At 41.2% G+C, this 20261-nt stretch overlaps 1 protein-coding gene across 6 annotated transcripts in view; it reads left to right on the forward strand.

Moving 5' to 3' along the window:
* Positions 1-20261, forward strand: part of SCN8A (sodium voltage-gated channel alpha subunit 8) — a 177248-nt gene that overhangs the window by 121923 nt on the left and 35064 nt on the right. For all 6 annotated transcript variants that reach the window (XM_081796162.1, XM_081796165.1, XM_081796166.1 and 3 more), the window contains exons 13-16: positions 7183-7315; positions 13262-13500; positions 16914-17087; positions 19013-19369. In XM_081796162.1, the coding sequence (XP_081652288.1) occupies positions 7183-7315; positions 13262-13500; positions 16914-17087; positions 19013-19369 (903 nt within the window). The remainder of the gene's footprint in view (positions 1-7182; positions 7316-13261; positions 13501-16913; positions 17088-19012; positions 19370-20261) is intronic.

The following is a 20261-nucleotide window of genomic DNA, read 5'->3' on the forward strand; positions in this document are numbered from 1 at the left end:
CTGCAGCGCCCTCATGCCAACAGCCTTGCAGTCCAGGCACACCTGAAGCCTTCCCTTTTTTCCACGCGAAAGCTTTCCCACTCCCCTGCCTGCCTTTGCATCTCTGGTGAAACGCATGTGATGGTGGCTGACTCCCCATCTTAAGCTCAGAATAAATAGCCTTTGCTTTTCTCACTTGGTTGATCTTTATTTCCATAATACAAATAACATTTTCTACGCATTTACACACTCTTTCGTATTCTTTCTCAAAGGAATTCTACTGCACGATCAATATCGCAATAGTACACTGGGTAACCCCCACCCAAGAGTTACCAAAGGTGTGGGAACAAAGGTGGTGGAGCAGGAGCTGTCTGGCCAGCTGAGAATTGTCCCCTAAACCCCTTTGTACCACAAGACTCTCCCAGAAAAGTACATTTTCCTACTCGATCCCCTCACCTCTCCGAGCAGCCTCTTCTGACATGTATCAACACAGATTAGTTTGCTTTCATTTTCGAGGACTCGTGCGGTATGTCTTTTTTATTTGGCTTCTTTCACTCAACAAGATGTTTTTTTGAGATACATCCATGTTGGGTATCAGTAGTTTATTTCTTGTTATTGATGAGTATTGATTGATTGGGTCCTTCATTGTATAAGTACACTCCAAATTGTTAGTCCATGTTCCTGTTGATGGACGTTCACGTTGTTTCCAGTTTTCAGTAGTATGAAGAAGCTTGCTGAGAGCATTCTTGTGCAACTCTTTTGGCAGATAAATGGTTTCATTTATATTGGATAACTACCTCAGAATGAAATTCCTGGGTCATATGGTAAATGTATGTCCAGCTTTGCGAGAAACTGCCAAACAGCTCTCCAAAACAGTTACACTATTTGTTTTTAATAGTCCTACCAACAGTGTATTAGAATTCCAATTGCCCCCCATCCTAGCCAACATTTGGTGATATTAGTCTTTGTTTTAGCATTTGAGTAGGCATAAACTGTTGTCTTACTATGCTTTTAATTTGCATTTCCCTGCTGATTAATGACGATGTGCATCTTTTCATGTATTTACTGGCTTCTCATAGATCTTTCATTAAGTTGCTTATTTAAATCTTTTGCCCATTTCGATTTTTTTATATGTTATGGATACAAGTCCTTTATCAGATACATAACCTTTTAATTTTGATGACATCCAATGTATCAGGTTTTGTTTTTTTTTTCTTCTAGGAAAATTTGCCATTACCCCAAATTGTGAAGTTATTTTTTTCTCTAAATTTCACAGTTCTGGGTTTTACATTCAGGTCTCTGATTCAGCTCAAGTTAATTTTTGTGTATGAAATTAGAAGGAGTTGATTTGGATGAATATCTAGTTTTTCAGTACTGTTTGTTAAAAAGACTTTTTGGGGCGCCTGGGTGGCTCGGTTGATTAAGCGTCCAACTTCAGCTCAGGTCATGATCTCATAGTTCGTGACTTCGAGCCCCTCGTTGGGCTCTCTGCTGTCAGCACACAGCCCACTTCAGATCCTCTGACAGCCTCTCTCTGCTCTTCCTCTGTGTGTGTGCACACTCTCTCTCCCTTTCTTCTCTCTCTCTCAAAAAGTAAAACATTAAGAAAATGTAGACTTTCCTTCCTTCACTGAACTGACTTGGCATCTTGGTCAAAAATCAACTGATGTACATGTTTGGGTCTGTTTCTGGATTCTGTTCCGTTCCCTTGATCTATTTGTTTATGCTTATAACAATACTACGCTTGTCTAATTACTGTAACTTTATAGTCTTGAAATGAGATAGCATAAGCCTTCCAAACAAAAAATATTTTAAAGATCATGAAACAATCTCTTAAGAGATTAATTTGCTTTTCAGATCTTTTTAAAAAGATTATTTTGGGGCGCCTGGGTGGCGCAGTCGGTTAAGCCTCCGACTTCAGCCAGGTCACGATCTTGCGGTCCGTGAGTTCGAGCCCCGCGTCAGGCTCTGGGCCGATGGCTCGGAGCCTGGAGCCTGTTTCCGATTCTGTGTCTCCCTCTCTCTCTGCCCCTCCCCCGTTCATGCTCTGTCTCTCTCTGTCCCAAAAATAAAATAAAAAACGTTGAAAAAAAAAATTAAAAAAAAAAAAAAAGATTATTTTGCTATTTTTTGCTATTATTTTGCTATTTTGCTAGATTCTTCACGTGTCTATATATTTTAGAGTCTTTTTTTTTTTTTTTTTTTTTGGTCAGTTTCTTCAGAAGAGCCTAGAATTTTTATAGTGATTGCACTGAATCTATAGGTCAATTTGGGAATAATGGGCATCTTAATTATATTGAATCTTTCAATCTGTGAATGTGGTTTTATTCTCGTTTATTAAAGTCTTCTCAAGTTTCTCTCAGCAAAGTTGTATAATTTGTAGTGGAGGTCTTACCCATCTTCCATTAGATTTATTCCTTGGTATTTGTAGTATTTGATACTGTTGTAAAAGGTATAATTTAAAACCTTTTTATTTTCAGGTATTTGTTGTCAGAACATAGAAATACAGTTAGTTTTTGAATGCTATGACCTTATAAATTAACATCTCAGTTCTATTAGGTCTTTTTGTTGCAAATTTCATAGGGATTTTACATGCACAATAATATTTTCTGTGACTAACAGCAACTGCAACCTTTATGCTTTTTATTTATTTTTCTTGCTTTATTGCACTAGCTAGGACTTCAGATACAAAATGCATAGAAATGATGAAAGCAGATATTCTTCCTTGTTTCCATTATTCGTGGGAAAAGATTTAATGTTTCAGCAAGAATTATAATGTTGGCTATAGGTTTTCATAGATGTTCTTTATCAGATTGGAACTGCCATGTTCTATTTGTGGCTTGCTAAGAAATTTTATTATGCAGAGGTGTTGAATTTTATCAAATGTTCTTTTACTGCATTTGAGATAATCAGATATTTTTTTCTCTTTTATTCCGCTAAAGTGATGAATGACATTGACTTTTTTTTTCTGACGTGAAACTAGCTTTCCTGGGATAAATCCTGTTGGTCATGATGTATTATCTTCGTATATATTGACGGGTTCTATTTTCTCAAGTTTTGTTAAGGATTTCACATCACCGTTCATGAGGAATATTGGTCTCTGATTTTCTTTTGTTGTAATGTTTTTTGTTAGGTTTAATATCAGGGTTATGTTAACTTTATAAAACAGGTTGAGAAGTATTCCCTTCTCTATTTTCTGAAAGAATTGGTATTAGTATTGGTATTATTTCTTCTGTAAATGTTTGATAGAATTCACTTGTAGAGATATCTGGACTAGAGTTCTCTTTATTGTAAGGTTTTTTTAATTAACAATTTCTAATGTGGGCTATTTAGATTTTCTGTTGCTTCTTCTATCAGTTTTGATAAGTTGTATTTTGATAAGTTTGTTCATTTTATCCAAGGTGATATGACTTGAAGTTGTTGGCAATTATTCTTCCTTTGCTTTTTTTTTTTTTTTTTTTTGTTAGGTTAGCCCACTTAAATTTTTGGGTTTATTTATTATGATACTCTATCTTATTATACTCTGACTACTATAAATATTGTACAGAAGCCTCCTTTCTTACGATGGTTCAGCTTAAAATTACGATATATTCTTATTATCCCAATAATGCCTGTAGGAGTTGTAGTAATGTCCCCATTACTATTCCTGAAAATGATAATTTGTGTTTTCTATCTTTTTTTCTTCGTCAGTCTTGCTAGAGAATTATCAATTTTATTAATCTATTTTTAAAAAACAACATTTGCCCTTTGTAATCGTCTATTGTTTGTCCATTTACTAATTCATTAATCTCCACTCTTATTTTTATTATATTCTCTCCTCTACTTACCCACAGTTTAATTTGATCTTTTTCTTATTTCTTAAGGTGGAAATTTAGAGCATTGATTTTACGTCTTTTATAGCAGTTAGTGCTGTAAAATTTTCTCAAACCATGGTGTTAGCTGCATCCCATAAATCTTAATGGATTATTTTCATTATCATCAAAGTATTTTCTAATTTCCTTTGTGATTTTAGCTTTGATCTGTGGACTTTTAGAAGTCTGTTGTTTCATTTATAAACCTAAGGGGATTTTTCTGGATGTCTTACTGCTACCACAAGATTTTTCAGTGGAACCAGTTCCTTGGATCTGTGGTAGACGCTGTAGCCTGTGTAAAAAGGTGACATAATGAATTCTCTTTTTACCCTGTAAGGTTCCCTAAGTATGATCTTTGAAACTTCCTTTTCTTGGTGTCTTTTTTATTTCTTTTTTGAAACTTAAGATATGTTCTATAACATGCCTTAGTATGGAACGAATTTTAATGTTGTTATAGAGGTTGTCACCACATATCCCTGTTACAGTTTATTTTCATTTTACGTAGAAAGATATAAATAATCATTGTTCCATCTTAATACTAAGTTTGGGGATAAACTTCTCTTTATGTGGAGTTTTTAATCCAAGCTAAAAATTATTTTAGCTTTCAAATAGATACCACTAAATAATAATCTAATGATTTGACTAGTTCCTTTAGACAGCATTTTTATTAACTTTGTTTAAGGTTAATGTTACTAAAGTCTCAAGAATTTATCTCTTGTTATATCCAGCAAGTCCAGAAAACAGTAAGATATACTTAGAACCAAAGCAATTTTTTTAAATATGTGAAATTTATTGTCAAATTGGTTTCCATACAACACCCAGTGCTCATCCCAAAAGATGCCCTCTTCAATACCCATCACCCACTCTCCCCTCCCTCCCACCCCCCATCAGCCCTCAGTTTGTTCTCAGTTTTTAAGAGTCTCTTATGCTTTGGCTCTCTCCCTCTCTAACCTCTCTCTCTTTTTTTTTTTCCTTCCCCTCCCCCATGGGTTCCTGTTAAGTTTCTCAGGATCCACATAAGAGTGAAAACATATGGTATCGGTCTTTCTCTGTATGGCTTATTTCACTTAGCATCACACTCTCCAGTTCCGTCCACGTTGCTACAAAGGGCCATATTTCATTCTTTCTCATTGCCACATAGTATTCCATTGTGTATGTAAACCACAATTTCTTTATCCACCCATCAGTTGATGGACATTTAGGCTCTTTCCATAATTTGGCTATTGTTGAGAGTGCTGCTATAAACATTGGGGTACAAGTGCCCCTATGCATCAGCACTCCTGTATCCCTTGGGTAGATCCTAGTAGTGCTATTGCTGGGTCATAGGGTAGATCTATTTTTAATTTTTTGAGGAACCTCCACACTTTTCCAGAGTGGCTGCACCAGTTTGCATTCCCACCAACAGTGCAAGAGGAGAACCAAAGCAATTTTTAAATGCAGTTTCATCCTTTCTTGATGAATCAGCCAGTCCAGTAGATCTTACAGTACCTTCAGAGTCAGCATTATGAAAATTACCTACTGTGTACTGTAGATCCACAGAGAGCAGCTCAGTAAAAATTTGGAATGAATAAATGCCAGAAACAAGAATATCCACCGTATGGGGCCTTTCTGTGTTCATTTTTAGACGATTGTCATTTTTAAAATGTAGGAGTCTAATCGGATTTATTAGGTGTCATGAATATCAGGCTGGGAATTGGAGCAGAAAGTGGCTCACCAGAGAAATATATCTTATTATGACCTGACAGTAATGGTCAACAAGTCGTTGTTACATTCGCAGTTGTTTGTATAGTAATACAGCCAGGAATTCCCAAGGAAATCAGTTCTTTTTCTTTTCCATTTCTTCTGTAGCTCTGTCAAACAGAACAAAACCCAGTGGTAAACCAAATGTCTGAATCCGTGAAACAGCTTGATGAAACACTGTAATAAGATAAATTATGATGTGCCAGATACTTTCTTCTGTACAGTTCTTAAAATCGAAACATACCTAAGGACAGAAAGCCTTTCGGATGTAGCTCTCCAGAGACAATTATTTTCTTTTCAAAACAGCTAGTGTCATTCTGGTACTGATCAGACTGACTTTTCTAGCTTCATATAAACATATATCCTCCCTGTCCTCTGAGAAATGGTGAGTGTCTGTCTTCTTGCCTTCACAGTGGAAGGGACAGCCAACATTACCTGGATGATGTGTTATAGTGGACGGCATGGTTACTTGAAAGCTAGCTTTTAATCCACTGCATTGAGCCTGGCCTAATGTAGCATATGCAGGTTGGCACAGAGAGCACGGGCAAGGGACATTAAGAAACGCTGTGCTATAATCTCCCCTACCAGTATTCCCCACAATGGAACTTGTAAAAAACAGTTTGTATGACACGCTGATGGTGTTTTCTGCCCTTTTTGTTTGAGAATTTGAACATTGCAGGTTAACTTACAAAGTAGACTGTAACAAAGGCAAGATAAACATATGTAGCGCTATATATTTAGTTAAAATAGTGAGGGATGCCTGGGTGGCTCAGTTGATTAAGTGTCTAACTTTAGCTCAGGTCATAATCTTACAGTTTGTGGGTTAGAGCCCTGTGTCAGGCTCTACTGACAGCCCAGAGCCTGAAGCCTGCTTCGGATTCTGTGTCTCCCTTTCTCTGCCCCTCCCTCACTTGTGTTTCTCTCTCTCTCTCTCTCTCTCTCTCTCTCTCTCTCTCTCTCTCAGAAATAAATAAACATTAAAAAAATTTTTTTAATAAAATAGCAAAACCCTTACCATATTTCTTTGCCGGGGCTTGGGGGAGATTTGGGGTAGAACTTCAACTTGCTAACATTCAGTTAGGCCCAGGTTTGACATTTAGAAGTGACAGTTTGAGAGAGTGATGGTGCCCCTGCCCATGAAGGAAGCAACATCTATAGCATTCAGTGTGATCAGGGACTTGGCCCTTTAATGAAATGTCGAATAGAGGTGAATTCGACTTATTTTATCATGTGGTCAAATTCTAGCCAAATGCTGTGGATATGAGACTGAGATGGGAAAACTCAGGTTCTCCTTCTGATGTCATTGCCCCGGAAGATGTGGTCTTTGCACCAGGTGCATGGAGTTGACCAGACGAGGCGTTTGGGTCCCAGCCAGATTCTTTGGTTAATTGTAGGTTTGTACAAACTTAACCTGGTCATCTCATCTGTAGCGCTAAGGATGATCCGTGGTCATGTTTCACTCTACTTCTTGAGGTTAATAGGATTGTAGGATCAAAGTAAAAAGATGTTACAAAGAGCATATGTTTGTGCTCACACTCTGGACAATTTGTCCAGTATGACCCAGCTTTAACCTTTATAAGACTTTACTCACCTGATTTACTCTTGTTTTCAGGCTACAACTGAGGTGGAAATTAAGAAGAAAGGCCCTGGATCTCTCTTAGTTTCCATGGACCAACTGGCCTCCTATGGACGGAAGGACAGAATCAACAGTATATTGAGTGTTGTTACAAATACACTAGTAGAAGGTATGTGCCCTTGATGTCAGCCCAGACCACCAAGATAAAATTACGTCCTGTGCACGATAAATATAATCCCTGTCCCTTGGCCTGACTTTTGCAAAAATTGACTCTGAACTTTAGGAATAGTCTACTTGTTATAGAAACCAGCATCCCATGTCTGCATGCAGAGAATCAAATAAGGACTTCAAAGCTGCTGCCAGCATTGTATACAGATAGATAAGAAGTATGAAGGAATGACATTTAAGAGTGAGCTAGCAGATCTCAAGAAGACTGTAATTGTCACGAGGGGCCAGCAGGGTGATATGAGGCACGAAGGATATAGACTGAAGTGTGAAGATACGAAATAATGGAACCCCCCTCCTGCCCTCTACCCCAAAACATACCTTCCTCTTTTCCTTTTTAGCACCCTACAACCCTTTTGCTTTTCCCTGAAGGACTAATGTACTGTGCATTTTGATTGCACCTAATTCTGCCTCTCATCAAACACCCCCACATACCCATAAATATATTTGATGTGTGAATAGGTAAGCTGAAACCCCTCTTATTCCGGCGCTCTGTGCCACAGGAAAAGAGCAGCCGCTGTTGAATCATAGCCTATCTGCAGGAGTGTTGCTGTCAGTGCCTGAACTTCGTATTAGGTGGCTCCTCCGTGACACAGCCTGGCCCGCTGAGGAATGTCAGGATTTTCCATTACACCACAGCCCCCCAGCGGGTGTCCCATCTGTCCGGTTGTGGTCTGTATTCTAGGCTCCCCTTTGTTTCGTCAGATGTAGATTCCGTAACTGGGTTTTCTCTCACAAGATTCTGACTGATCCTGCATGAATCCTCTTCTTTTGATTCATGTTGCTTTAGCTGAGCTGTCCCACTGTAGATCCAGAATATTCTTGAAGCCTCAGACTGCTGTTCTTCAGAGTTCAAACCCCCAGGCTAACCCCACAATACCCAGAGCCCCTCCTTTTTTTTTTTTTTTTTTTAAACGTTTTATTTATTTTTGAGACAGAGAGAGACAGAGCATGAACGGGGGAGGGGCAGAGAGAGAGAGACACACAGAATTGGAAACAGGCTCCAGGCTCTGAGCCATCAGCCCAGAGCCCGACGCGGGGCTCGAACTCACGGACCGTGAGATCATGACCTGAGTTGAAGTCGGACGCCCAACCGATTGAGCCACCCAGGCGCCCCAGCCCCTCCTTTTGTAAGGAGAGTCAGAATTTCCTGGTGTCCTTGGAACAAGTTATTTTTTGAGTCATTTAAGCCCAATACCACTTCTACTCAGAGAAAAAGAGTTCAGCAGGGGCGTCTGTGGTAAAGGGAGAACCCCCAGAAAGAAAAACTCTTCGAGTGTTTCCCTTCTCACATGTGAGCAAGGAGTTAGACTATACCTAGACTAATCTTGAGACTGTATCAAGCCAAAAAGAGTATTGAATTGACTATTACCAGCTGCCTCCACACTTCATTTATGTCTGTTTTCTTTAATTCTCATTGAGGTCATTGTCTGAGAGAGCATCTTTAAACTTTGTGGTTTATACTTTGAGATTATAGGTAAATAACTGCAGAGCATAAGAATTGCAAGCTAAGGGGCTCCTCCCGGGTGGCTCAGTCTGTTAAGTGTCTGACTCTTGATTTCAGCTCAAGTCATGATTTCACACTTCACGAGATCAAGCCCCACATCAGGCTCTGCACTGACAGCATGGAGCCTGCTTGGGAATCTCTTTCTCTCCCTCCCTCCCTCCCTCCCCCTCCCTCTCCCTCTCTCTCTCTCTCTCTCTCTCTCTCAAAATTAGTAAATAAACTTAAAAAAAATTCCAATCTAAGAAACACTAGCTTAAGAACCTTGGCTAATTTTATTCTTCACTTGGAGACAAGAATGGGATTTCTCTGGGAATCTGTGGAAGTTGAGAAAGACAAATGAACCCCCTCCAACAGGCATATTTTATTACTGGCAAAGACGTCAGAACAGCAGAACTGTTGGTGTAGAGCAACAATTCTGTAGTTGATTACTACAGTGGCCTAGCGCAGGGTCTAGTCAAGGTCAATGCTCAAGAAATGTTTGTGGGGCTGAACCTTGCTGTGCTTGCTCGGTGCTGCGGGCTTCCTGTCAGAGGCCTTGGTGCTTCCATTCCTCTACGGAGTTGGATAGAAACACTGGAGTGGTAGCTCTGCCTTTTTCTTCTCCTTTTTCTTCCTCTTCTCCCTGTGCTCTTCCTTCCCTTCCTGTTCTGCTATACTCATTCTCCACCCTCCACCCACCAGCACACACATGATAAAAAAATAGACGCAGGGGTAGCTCAGGGGAGAGAGACAGTCATAGTTGTGTTCCTGAGTAGGAAGCCGTCCCAGCCTTTTCTCCCTTTTCTAAGTCCTAATGCTCACATAGCCTTTCACTGCTCAGACATTCCACTGTCCCCTCCCCTAGTATTCAACTCGCTTTGTTAAAGCCGAGGAGACAGAACCGCTATAAGCAAAGAACAATGAATGGCTGGAACTGAAGAATTTGAGAGGGAGTTGAAGGGCATTAAGAAACTCCATTCCTGGGGCACCTGGGTGGCGCAGTCGGTTAAGCGTCCGACTTCAGCCAGGTCACGATCTCACGGTCCGTGAGTTCGAGCCCCGCGTCAGGCTCTGGGCTGATGGCTCGGAGCCTGGAGCCTGTTTCCGATTCTGTGTCTCCCTCTCTCTCTGCCCCTCCCCCGTTCATGCTCTGTCTCTCTCTGTCCCAAAAATAAATAAAAAACGTTGAAAAAAAAAATTAAAAAAAAGAAACTCCATTCCTATTTCACCGCTGGCCCCTCTGTGTTTAATGATTGCTACAGCATTAAAAGCCAGCGTTGAATGAATAATTATTCCTGCTTCTCAGGCCTTCAGTTCAGAAACTCTGACATTATTTTAATTTTTGGATTACCAAACCAAAGAAGCAGGCTTCTACCTACCGATGGCTTAGAAACCACAGTGGAGCATTCCAGAATCATGTAAATAATGAGAAAATCCTGCCTGCTGTGTGTCACACCTAGCCCGTTGGCAGACATGCTCACGCGGATCCAGTAAAGTCAGCAGAATTCACAGTCAGCAGAGCCATCAGCTTGGGGATATTTCAGAGGACTGGGGGTAGGGTGTGGGCAGAGAGCAGTACGGTCTCACTTCTCAAAGCAGCGAGGCTGTGGGAGGCGGGGAGACCATTGGCGAAGTAAGAATGAAGACGTGATGATAGTTGGCATTCTTGGTTCTCAGGTAAAACAGGTTCAGACACTCCTTATAGAGGCAACTGGCCATAGCTGTTGCTGCCATGATTCGTTGATTCACTCTTTTGTTCAACTGACAGGCAGCATCCATACGATTGCTTATTTGCTATCCGCCTTTCCTGGTGTGGCTGTAAGCTCTGTGAGGACGGGGACTCTTGTTCACCAGCGAATTCCCAGTGCCTCGTATGCTGTAGGTGCTGAAACATTGTTGAATTGGACTGAGAGAAGCCCTGCCTTCAGAAACCTCACAGTCTGCTAACCCCACCATCTTGGTGGAATTGTGAGGCCCTCTCTGAAAACACCTCCCAGTGCGCCTGAGGTTGAGACTACGGTAACCCCTCTGAAAATGTACAGCAGCAAAGTACGGGGAACCCCACAAACCTTTGGCTATCTCGTCTTCCCCCAGACCAGATTCTTAGCCGTGTCGGGCACGTGGGGCCAGTAACAGTTTACAAGGTTGCACGTCACTCTCTAAACCTTTATGTTCACCTAATTGATCTTTTCTAGCTCGTAAAGTTCCACGTTGTATTACTGTTTGTGGAACGGAAAAGATCATCCTGAGATCTTACCTGAGACAATGTGGATGTGATCCCTAGTATCCCTGTAGGAATCTCCTTCGTGCCCCGTAGGGTAGGGAAACCCCTCTTCAGTATCTGGCAAAGACTGGGAGCCTAGTGCACTCTACAACAGTACAATTGTATCTCCTGTCAGAAACGTGAACAGTCGCTGCCTCAACCTCCACGTGCCAGTGAACAGCAGACATTTGGAGAAGGGAGGAGATTAAAAAAAGGAACGGAACCAAATTTCCAAATATGTCCTATAAGAATTTATGGAAATAAGAGAACCTTTTCATTTTCTTTTTTTGGTTAGAAAACTAAATTTACCTTGGGAAGGGAGGGAGTTCTATGAGGAAGAAGCCAAAGCAAATTTTCTTCACAGACTTCCTTTCCCACGCAGACTCCCACGTGGCGCTTACTGTGGCCCTTAAATCTGAAAAACCAAGGCAACCATTTTCTTAGCAACCAGGGAGCCAATCAAAAACCCAACCCAAGCACCCCATCTGAAATAAAGCCATCACCATGGGTACCATCCAGCTGGTTGGCAAAAGGGAAAGTAGACTAATTTCAGGCAGCCATCTTGTTCTTGGTGAAATGTTGGGAAACTTTTATTCATTCCCTGAGTGATTTGATTTTGTCAGCAGAATTGCGTTGGGGTGTGGGATGGATGCGGTTATATCCAACCCGTGGAACCAAGACCTGGCCTCTAAGGATTATCATGCTGATGGGTTTTCAAAACTACGTCTCTTAAAGAACATCCTCCTAGATCAAGGTCCTTGGGCGATTGTAATCCAAGCTGTTCTAATTCCTACTTAACTTGAGGAGGGCTTTGTTACCCAGGGCCTCCTGCCTAGAATGTTGTGGCTGCCAGCTGAATGGCTCTCTGCCTTTATGTCTAATGGTCCTTTTTCATCTTCATTTTGTGATGACCCTAGAGGTCATCTTGGTCCGGTGATATTCCATCCGTGTCTATCAGAGTCCCAGGATCCTGGGGAAGTGCCTCAGGGAAGGAAGAAGTCCATCGGGCTGAGCTTCAACTAGAGGAGTTCCTGGTTTATCTGTGTCATATATTGGGGGCCACATAAGATCTTGTTTGAGACCAACCAGTTCTGTTTCTAAAAGAGAAAGAAGACAAGAAAAAGGAAAGGGGAAAGAGATGGAGGAAGGAAGGACGAAAACAGAGAAGGGAATGATGAGGGTGAGAAAGGACAAAAGGGCCAGCGAGAAGGAGAAAAGAAGAGAGGGGGGACGAGAGAGAGGAAGGGAGGGAAGCGGGGAAAGGAGTGGGACTCCCATGCCCAACTCGGTCGTGAATTGTGAACTCATTGACTTGCGCTTCTGCGGGAACGTAAGAGACACACTGCACATAGTAGCCCAGCGGCCAGTGCTGCTTCTTTTCTGCTGCAAAGATAATAATAATAGCAAATGCTTCTCACTGTATGCCAGGGTGTTCCAAGGCACTTTATATATATCTTAGCTCATTTAATTCAGCAGATTGAAGTAATGTACTCAGGTTCCCACAGTTAGCAGTGTCTGAGCTGGTATTTGCACCCAGGTATGTCTGCTTTCAGAGTCTATGCTTTTGATTGCTTCTCTGGTAATAATTTAGTGATACGACGTATAGTGTAATACCTGCCATTTATTGAGGACTTGCCTTGTGCCAGGCACTGTGCTGCCTGCTTTACGTCCATCAACTCATGCAGTCAGTGGATGAGGATTACAGGACTCGTGTTGTCCTATAGCCCGTATAGTGTCATTTCAGATGAGGCAACAGAAGAACAGGAATCGGTAACTTGCCTGACATCACACGTTGTGAGTGTTGAAGCCAGTTGGACCAGGGAGTCAGACTCCAAAGGCCAAGCCCCTAACCAGAATGCTGTGCTCCCCAAATGGATGGATCACACTCTAATTTACAGCTAGATGTTGTTAACAACGAAATGACCCGGTATTTCCCATGCCTCCTCTTTGCCTTCAAGAGAAATGAAATGCAAGCGGGAGGACCGCACAGTTAGGGCAGTCAGCACTCAAACCATCTTTCTTCTCGTGGTTCAAAGCAGCGATTACCTTAATGAGTCAGTGAGGAGGAGGAGTGGCTCTTTGAAACCCTCTTTGTTTTCTCACCGTGATCGAGGGCCACCTTTGTTCTTTACTCACTACAGAACTGGAAGAGTCTCAGAGAAAGTGCCCACCGTGCTGGTACAAATTCGCCAATACTTTCCTCATCTGGGAGTGCCACCCCTACTGGATAAAACTGAAAGAGATTGTGAACTTGATCGTTATGGACCCTTTTGTGGACTTGGCCATCACCATCTGCATTGTCCTGAATACCCTGTTTATGGCAATGGAGCATCATCCTATGACACCGCAATTTGAACACGTCTTGGCTGTAGGAAACCTGGTAAGATGGAACGTTCTCTCCTGATTTTATGATCTGAACATGTTTTGCCTGTAGGACATCTTTTTCTGATACTGGAAGCTGGAGCTTAGTTGAAAAGAAAGTAATAGTTAATTGGAAGACAAATGCTTCCACATATGGCGCAGCCCCAGCCACTTCTGCTCACTGTTGTGATCCCGTGGCTGTTTCCTCTTTCTGCAGAACTTTCAAGACGTCATTTAGGAGCTGTTGGCAGAAACCCAGGCATGGTGACAGAATGGGAGGCATGGTGCAGTGGGTTGGTTTTGGCAACCTGAGCCAAGCACTTGGGGAGTTTTTTTCTCATTCCCTTTCTCACATTGCTGCCTGCAGTGTTCCAGCACACCACTTCCCCTTTCACCTTCAGTAGCAGGCGCCACAAAATATAGGGGAGCTCTTTTGGTGCATTAAACGTAACTATAAATTTGCCTGCACTGTCATACCTTAATTACCCATATGGGGCCCATCTCGGGGAAACTTTTAATTCCAGGCTGGTTTTCCCCTCCTGCCCAACTTCTGGGCTCTAGTCCAGTTTCTACCGTTAGTTGATCTGTGCCAGATTTACTTTCATGTTAGCTTAAGTCATATATTTAACTTATTACATTATTTAGAAGATAAGAATGAGTTGGTTGTTTTTTGTTTTTTGTTTTTTAATAGGTGACACAGTGTATTCTAAAGTCAAATAGTTGTGATTTGGGGATTGTCTGTTTTATTTCTGTAGTCCAAAAATCAGGAGTTGATTGAATTTTGATAGATGGGAAAGAATTAGTTGGAAAGGATCCTCTAGATCTCCTGGGCTTCATTATTCCTTAGGAGTTTCACCACAAGCAAGTCAAATCTAATTGTTGCCATTTAACTTGAGTACGATCTCTGCCTGATGTCTGTCTGTGTCTCTCTCTGTCTCTCTGTCTGTCTGTCTGTCTCTCTCTCTCTCTCTCACACACACACACACACACACACACACACACACACACAGTTTTTACATTAAGTCCAAATAAGCTATTAAAGTGTTATAAAATCATTTTGAGTTCTGATTATGAAAACACATGTGACAAAGGAGACCCTTTATCTGGTTAGTCCTTGCAGCCCATCATGTTCCCTGGTACACATCCAAGATAATTCTGTGGTCTTTCTACTCTGCATGTCTGAGTTAGGGATCCTTGCATCAGGCTCTGCACTGGGCGTAGAGCCTGCTTAGGATTCTCTCTCTCTCCCTCTCTCTCTCTCTGTCCCTCCCCGCTCATGCTCCCTCCCTGTCTGTCTCTCTCCTCTCTCTCTCTCTCTCTCTCTCTCTCTCTCTCAAAATAAATAATAAAAGCAAATAAAATTTAAAAAATAAAAAAAGGTAATTCTTCATACGTCAAACAGTTACAATTTATTTTTACCCAATCCCCAAATATTGGCAGTACACTAGGTTGAAATAACATGCTTGCCGACCTCTGTCATGGGCATTTCCCCCAGGCCTCTGGATGCCATTCATCCCATTGAAAGGCAGCAATGTGTCATTGTTGATTTTCTCTTAGGAACCAGAGTTCCCACAGTATAAATATTCCATGGTCAGTTAGCCAGTGCTTACTGTGGAGCATTTCCCGTGTGTTCACCAGAACCAGTGGTGAATTCAGTCTCTATTTAGCGTGTGAAGCAGGCTGCCATTTCTATGTAGAGAAACCTTCCATGGGTTTATGCCGAGGGTAAAACGTATGTCAGGGATCGATTAGCTGCCCTCACTTAGAGTGATGTTCCCTCTGTAGATACTTAGCGCGCACGGTGAACTTTGATTTTTGCTTCGCTGGATCTCTTCAGGGAAGATTCTCTTTCAGTTTTAGAATACCGCATCTTCAATTTAGAAAAGTGGGGAACCATGGAAAAGTACAGGGACGTAAAACCTTGCGGGCCATGCATCCATTTTGATTTCTATCACGCCATTCTGTTTTGCTATTGCTATACATTCATTGAGTCTCTTTCCCAACAGCATCTGTAATCTAAGTATTTTTCACTATTTTCAATTCTGTCTTCAGACTACATCTTCAAAGTTTTCCTTAAACTCCTTCGTTTGTAAAATTGGTAACCAGGTAGTTGCAAGGACTAATTTATTACGAGTTTAAAACCCATTACGTTAAAGTCCTCCTCTAAAATCATAATATTCAGTAAGAGTGGGGTGTTACATGGTTAGCTTAGAATGAGGGTACAGCTCTTGTCGAGACTGGCATTCATGGGATTTTACTTTCTTACCACGTGTGATGTTATTAAGTCCTGTGGGAGGCCGAAGGCACTGGGAAACACAGGGTGCTCTGAAGGGTAGAAAAGTGGGAGTCAGGTAACTCAGGGAACAAGTCGTTCTCATACCCAGTAAGCTCTCAATCCAAACAGTTATTACGTCATTGATTATCACATTTAAAAAATCAAAAGGAAGCACGAAACTGTCCAGCAAGGATATATATATTCCTTGAGGATACATTCACCCAATAGAATTTTATGCAACTTCGTAGCAACATGGACTGAGTTGTGGTAAGTGAAAAACAAGACCCAAGGTATTATGTACTCTATGATTTTGCAATTCTGTCAAAATATACACACATTGGGAAAAAAAAAAAAAAAAACAGAAAGGGAATACATAAAACTGATAGTTGTGTGTAAGATGGAGACTCTAGTTTTTTCCTGTATTTTGCACACTTGTGACAATGTTCTGTTGCTTTTACAATTTAAAATAAGAAACCCTGCAGCGTGTGTCTAAGTTTGATAAGACACATAATATCAAATCAGGGATACTGTATTTTTAAATATAATTATAACTCAATTAATGATTTTTTTTTTTAAGGCAAATGTCCCAAGCACAAACATTCAAAATGACTGCTGACCCTTTAGAAGGAGTCCCCTATGTGGTATTCCCATTACTTAAAATCATTTTGTTTTTTTAATGTTTATTTATTTTTGAGAGAGAGAGAGAGAGACAGAGTGCGAGCGGGAGAGGGACAGAAAGAGAGGGAGACAGAATCTGAAGCAGGCTCCAGGCTCCGAGCTGTCGGCACAGAGCCCGATGCGGGGCTTGAACTCACAAACTGTGAGATCGTGACCTGTGCTGAAGTTGGACCCTTAACTGACTGAGCCACCCAGGCACCCCTGCTTAAAATCGTTTTTTAAATGCATTCTTGTACAGTGTAATTTGGGTGGTTCTGGTAATGACGATGTAAACATTGGGACTGAGTGCTTGATTCACGAGGGAGACAAGACTATCCTTTATCATGTGGTATAGCCCTGGGACATTGAAGGATTGGTGTCCTCAGATGCACAATTTAGCAAGGCTGGGTCTTGAGGCTTCTTGGACATGTATTCAAAGATAATGATAAAGGCATTCTCTATTATTTCTTTTTCTTACCCCCTGCCTTCCCCCTCTTTAGGTTTTCACTGGAATTTTCACAGCGGAAATGTTCCTGAAGCTCATAGCCATGGATCCCTACTATTATTTCCAAGAAGGTTGGAACATTTTTGACGGATTTATTGTGTCCCTCAGTTTAATGGAACTGAGTCTAGCAGACGTGGAGGGGCTCTCGGTGCTGCGATCTTTCCGATTGGTATTCCATGTTTCTCCAACTTCTTTTTACATTTCCTGTCTTGTACCTACTAAAAAAATTTTCCACAAGTTAGTCTGATGATTAAAAGAATCCTTAGCTATATTCCGCTCACAATTCCAGTTGGCGATTTATTGGCTTAGATACTAAAATCTTGAAAATTTTTCTGCTAAACGCCTAATATAGAAGTTAGTTTTTAATTTCAATTAACAAACAGAAATCCACTTTATGAAGTTCCTCAGAAAATAATGGCTAATCTGACAGATGAAAAAGAAAGACTCTCAAGGACTATTCTGAGGTCTAAGTTGGATTTGGTAATAAATCTGTTTCTTCGTCTAAACTCTCCCCGAAATGGCAAGGATTTCTCCTTGTTCAAAGATGTGTCTCATTTCTTCTATCATGGTGACCCCTTCCAGAAAATGAGAATGAAATAATTTTTAAAACTATATTGAAATTAATGGTTGAACATTCAGGTTTTTTCCTTAACACTAGCTGAGAAAGATTCTGTAATATATTTGAAGAAGTTAATGTTAAAATTATTAAAATGACTCTGACAGAATAGTTAATGATGTCCTCGAAAGAGCTTCCCATAAACATAGGCATAAGTGATGTCCTGATTAAGTCCCTTAAGAAGCTGAGTTACTTTGAGGGTATCCCACTCAAACAAAGCATCAGAACTGGGGGGCTTAGGTTTTTCTCTTCCCATTGGAAAAAATTACCTAAGCACCTGTAACTGAAAGGATTTCAGGTTTTTTTCATCAGGATACTCAGCATATTTAAGAAGGAAGATTGGAATAAAATGGAACTATTTACAAAACAGAGGTCTCACTCAGTCCAGGTCACACATAGCATCTGCCCGGTTTCTGGAACCTCTGCTTACTAGTCTGTGGTTAGGATCCAGCCCACAGAGACTATTTGAAAATAGTTCTTATTATCTGGAATATGAGATGAAGGAATAAGAGAAGCCACCTTAGCACTAATATTCCTAATAATTAAAAAGCCAGTCAGAAAGGGAAAAAATGTGAATGACCCAGATAGTCACACGGAGAAACACCTGGTGGCTCTTGAGCTCTCAGATGAGACTCAAGCTTTGAAAGGAAAAAAAATGTTCCAATCAGCACAGTTGCCTTCTACCAGAATTCCTCTTATCTCATGTGTTGGTCATTAACTCATGATGTCTGGAAATGATCTCATTATTATCATTTCATTCATGGCCTTTCTTCATTATACTTCTCAGACTATTAGCTAAGACTTGTAAATCATTCCTTATAAAACACAGAAACTTCATGATTGCAGATAACAGAAGTTCTGTCCTCTGAATTAATATCATTAGAGTCCGTTCTCATAAGATGTTTGATATATGTGGAACTGCCCCTACTCGGATGTTGTGCTTTTCCTCCAAATTATTCCAAGTATATCACAAAGTTCCATATCAGCCATTGGTTATTTGTTATTTTTTGGCAGACAATAAGAGAGATTTTAGAATTTTTAAATACATGTTTTTTAAGAAGAGACAGATGACTTATTTCCACTGTGCCTACTATTTTGATCTTTTGCTTCACTAAAAATCACATTTTCCTTGATATGTTCCTTGAGGAGTCAAGGCAAAATCAGTAGGAAAAGGATATGTTCATGAATGGGTTTTTAAAAAGTGGACTGACCCAGGGACCAATACAGGGGGCTAGAGGCAGTAATCTTGGTTCCTAGTTCTAAATCTTTCACTTACTCTGAAGTTTGTCCATTTTCCCCATCTATGCCTCATGTTCTCCCACTGTAGTCTAAAACAGTTAGAGAGTCCTGGGAACTTCCCAAGGGTGCTCAATAAATTGAAGCTGATCTTACTGACATTATATGTTCTTATTTTAGCCATGTGGTAAGAAAATGGATTCAGTATCATCTGATTTTTGTTTGGGTTCTTTCCCCCTTAGCTCCGAGTGTTCAAACTGGCCAAATCCTGGCCCACCCTGAACATGCTGATCAAGATCATTGGAAATTCAGTGGGTGCCCTGGGCAACCTGACCCTGGTGCTGGCCATCATTGTCTTCATCTTCGCCGTGGTGGGGATGCAACTGTTTGGAAAGAGCTACAAAGAGTGTGTCTGCAAGATCAACCAGGACTGTCAGCTCCCTCGCTGGCACATGAATGACTTTTTCCATTCCTTCCTCATTGTCTTTCGAGTGTTGTGCGGGGAGTGGATCGAGACCATGTGGGACTGCATGGAAGTGGCAGGCCAGGCCATGTGCCTGATTGTCTTCATGATGGTCATGGTTATTGGCAACTTGGTGGTTAGTACTAACTTGTAGAATTTTTCGTTTTTTGCCCCGAGCGTCTTACGCCAGTGGGCTTGGTCCTACTACATTCCATATCTGTGCTAGTTTAAGCCCCACAACCTGTCAACCCTTTTTCATAGTTGTGGAAACCAAACTCCGCAAAGTTAAGTGACTTTTCCAAAGTCACACAACTGGTGAATGTCAGGGCTTATATTAGATCCTAGACTACAAAGTCTTTGCTCTTTCTACTACAAAAGTTTCCCTCACTTAAATTAGAATTTCTCAGCTTGACAATGTTGACACTTTGGGTTAGATCATTCTTTGTTGTGGGATTGTCCCATAGATTGTCGAAGTTTAGCAGCATCCCTGACCCCTACCTTCCACCGGCCCGTAGCGCCCCACAGCCTAAGCGGTGACAACCAAAAATGTCTCCAGACATTGCCAGCTGTCTCCTTGGAGGCAAAATTACCCTCCCCTGTGAACCACTGATCTAAAACAACTGAGGGTTTTATCTCACTTGTATAAATGGCAAGTCACGTTTTTGCCTTATTCTGATCTGTCTGCTGTCTTTTGCCTCTGTATATAGAATATTCACCAACAGAGATTTTGACACCATCTTTATCCAAGAATGATCTGAGGACTAGCCGCAGTGAGATCACTTTAGAGTATGTTAGAAATGCAGACGCTTAGGCCCCACCCCAGAACTACTGAATCAGAATCTGCATTTCTAACAAGTGATTTCCGCAGGTGATTCACCTGCTCACTAAAGTTTAAGAAGTACTGATCTTGCAGATCAGGCCCAATCCCACTCGCAAGTATAGAGCGAGAGGGACCGAAAGAAGGCAGACCCGGATGATCCCCCATCGGCTCATCCAGAGCAGCTCTCTCCCTTCTTGTGCCACAGAGA

Source organism: Panthera onca, chromosome B4 (genome assembly GCF_046562875.1).
Source record: "Panthera onca isolate mPanOnc1 chromosome B4, mPanOnc1 haplotype 2, whole genome shotgun sequence".
NCBI lineage: Eukaryota > Metazoa > Chordata > Mammalia > Carnivora > Felidae > Panthera > Panthera onca.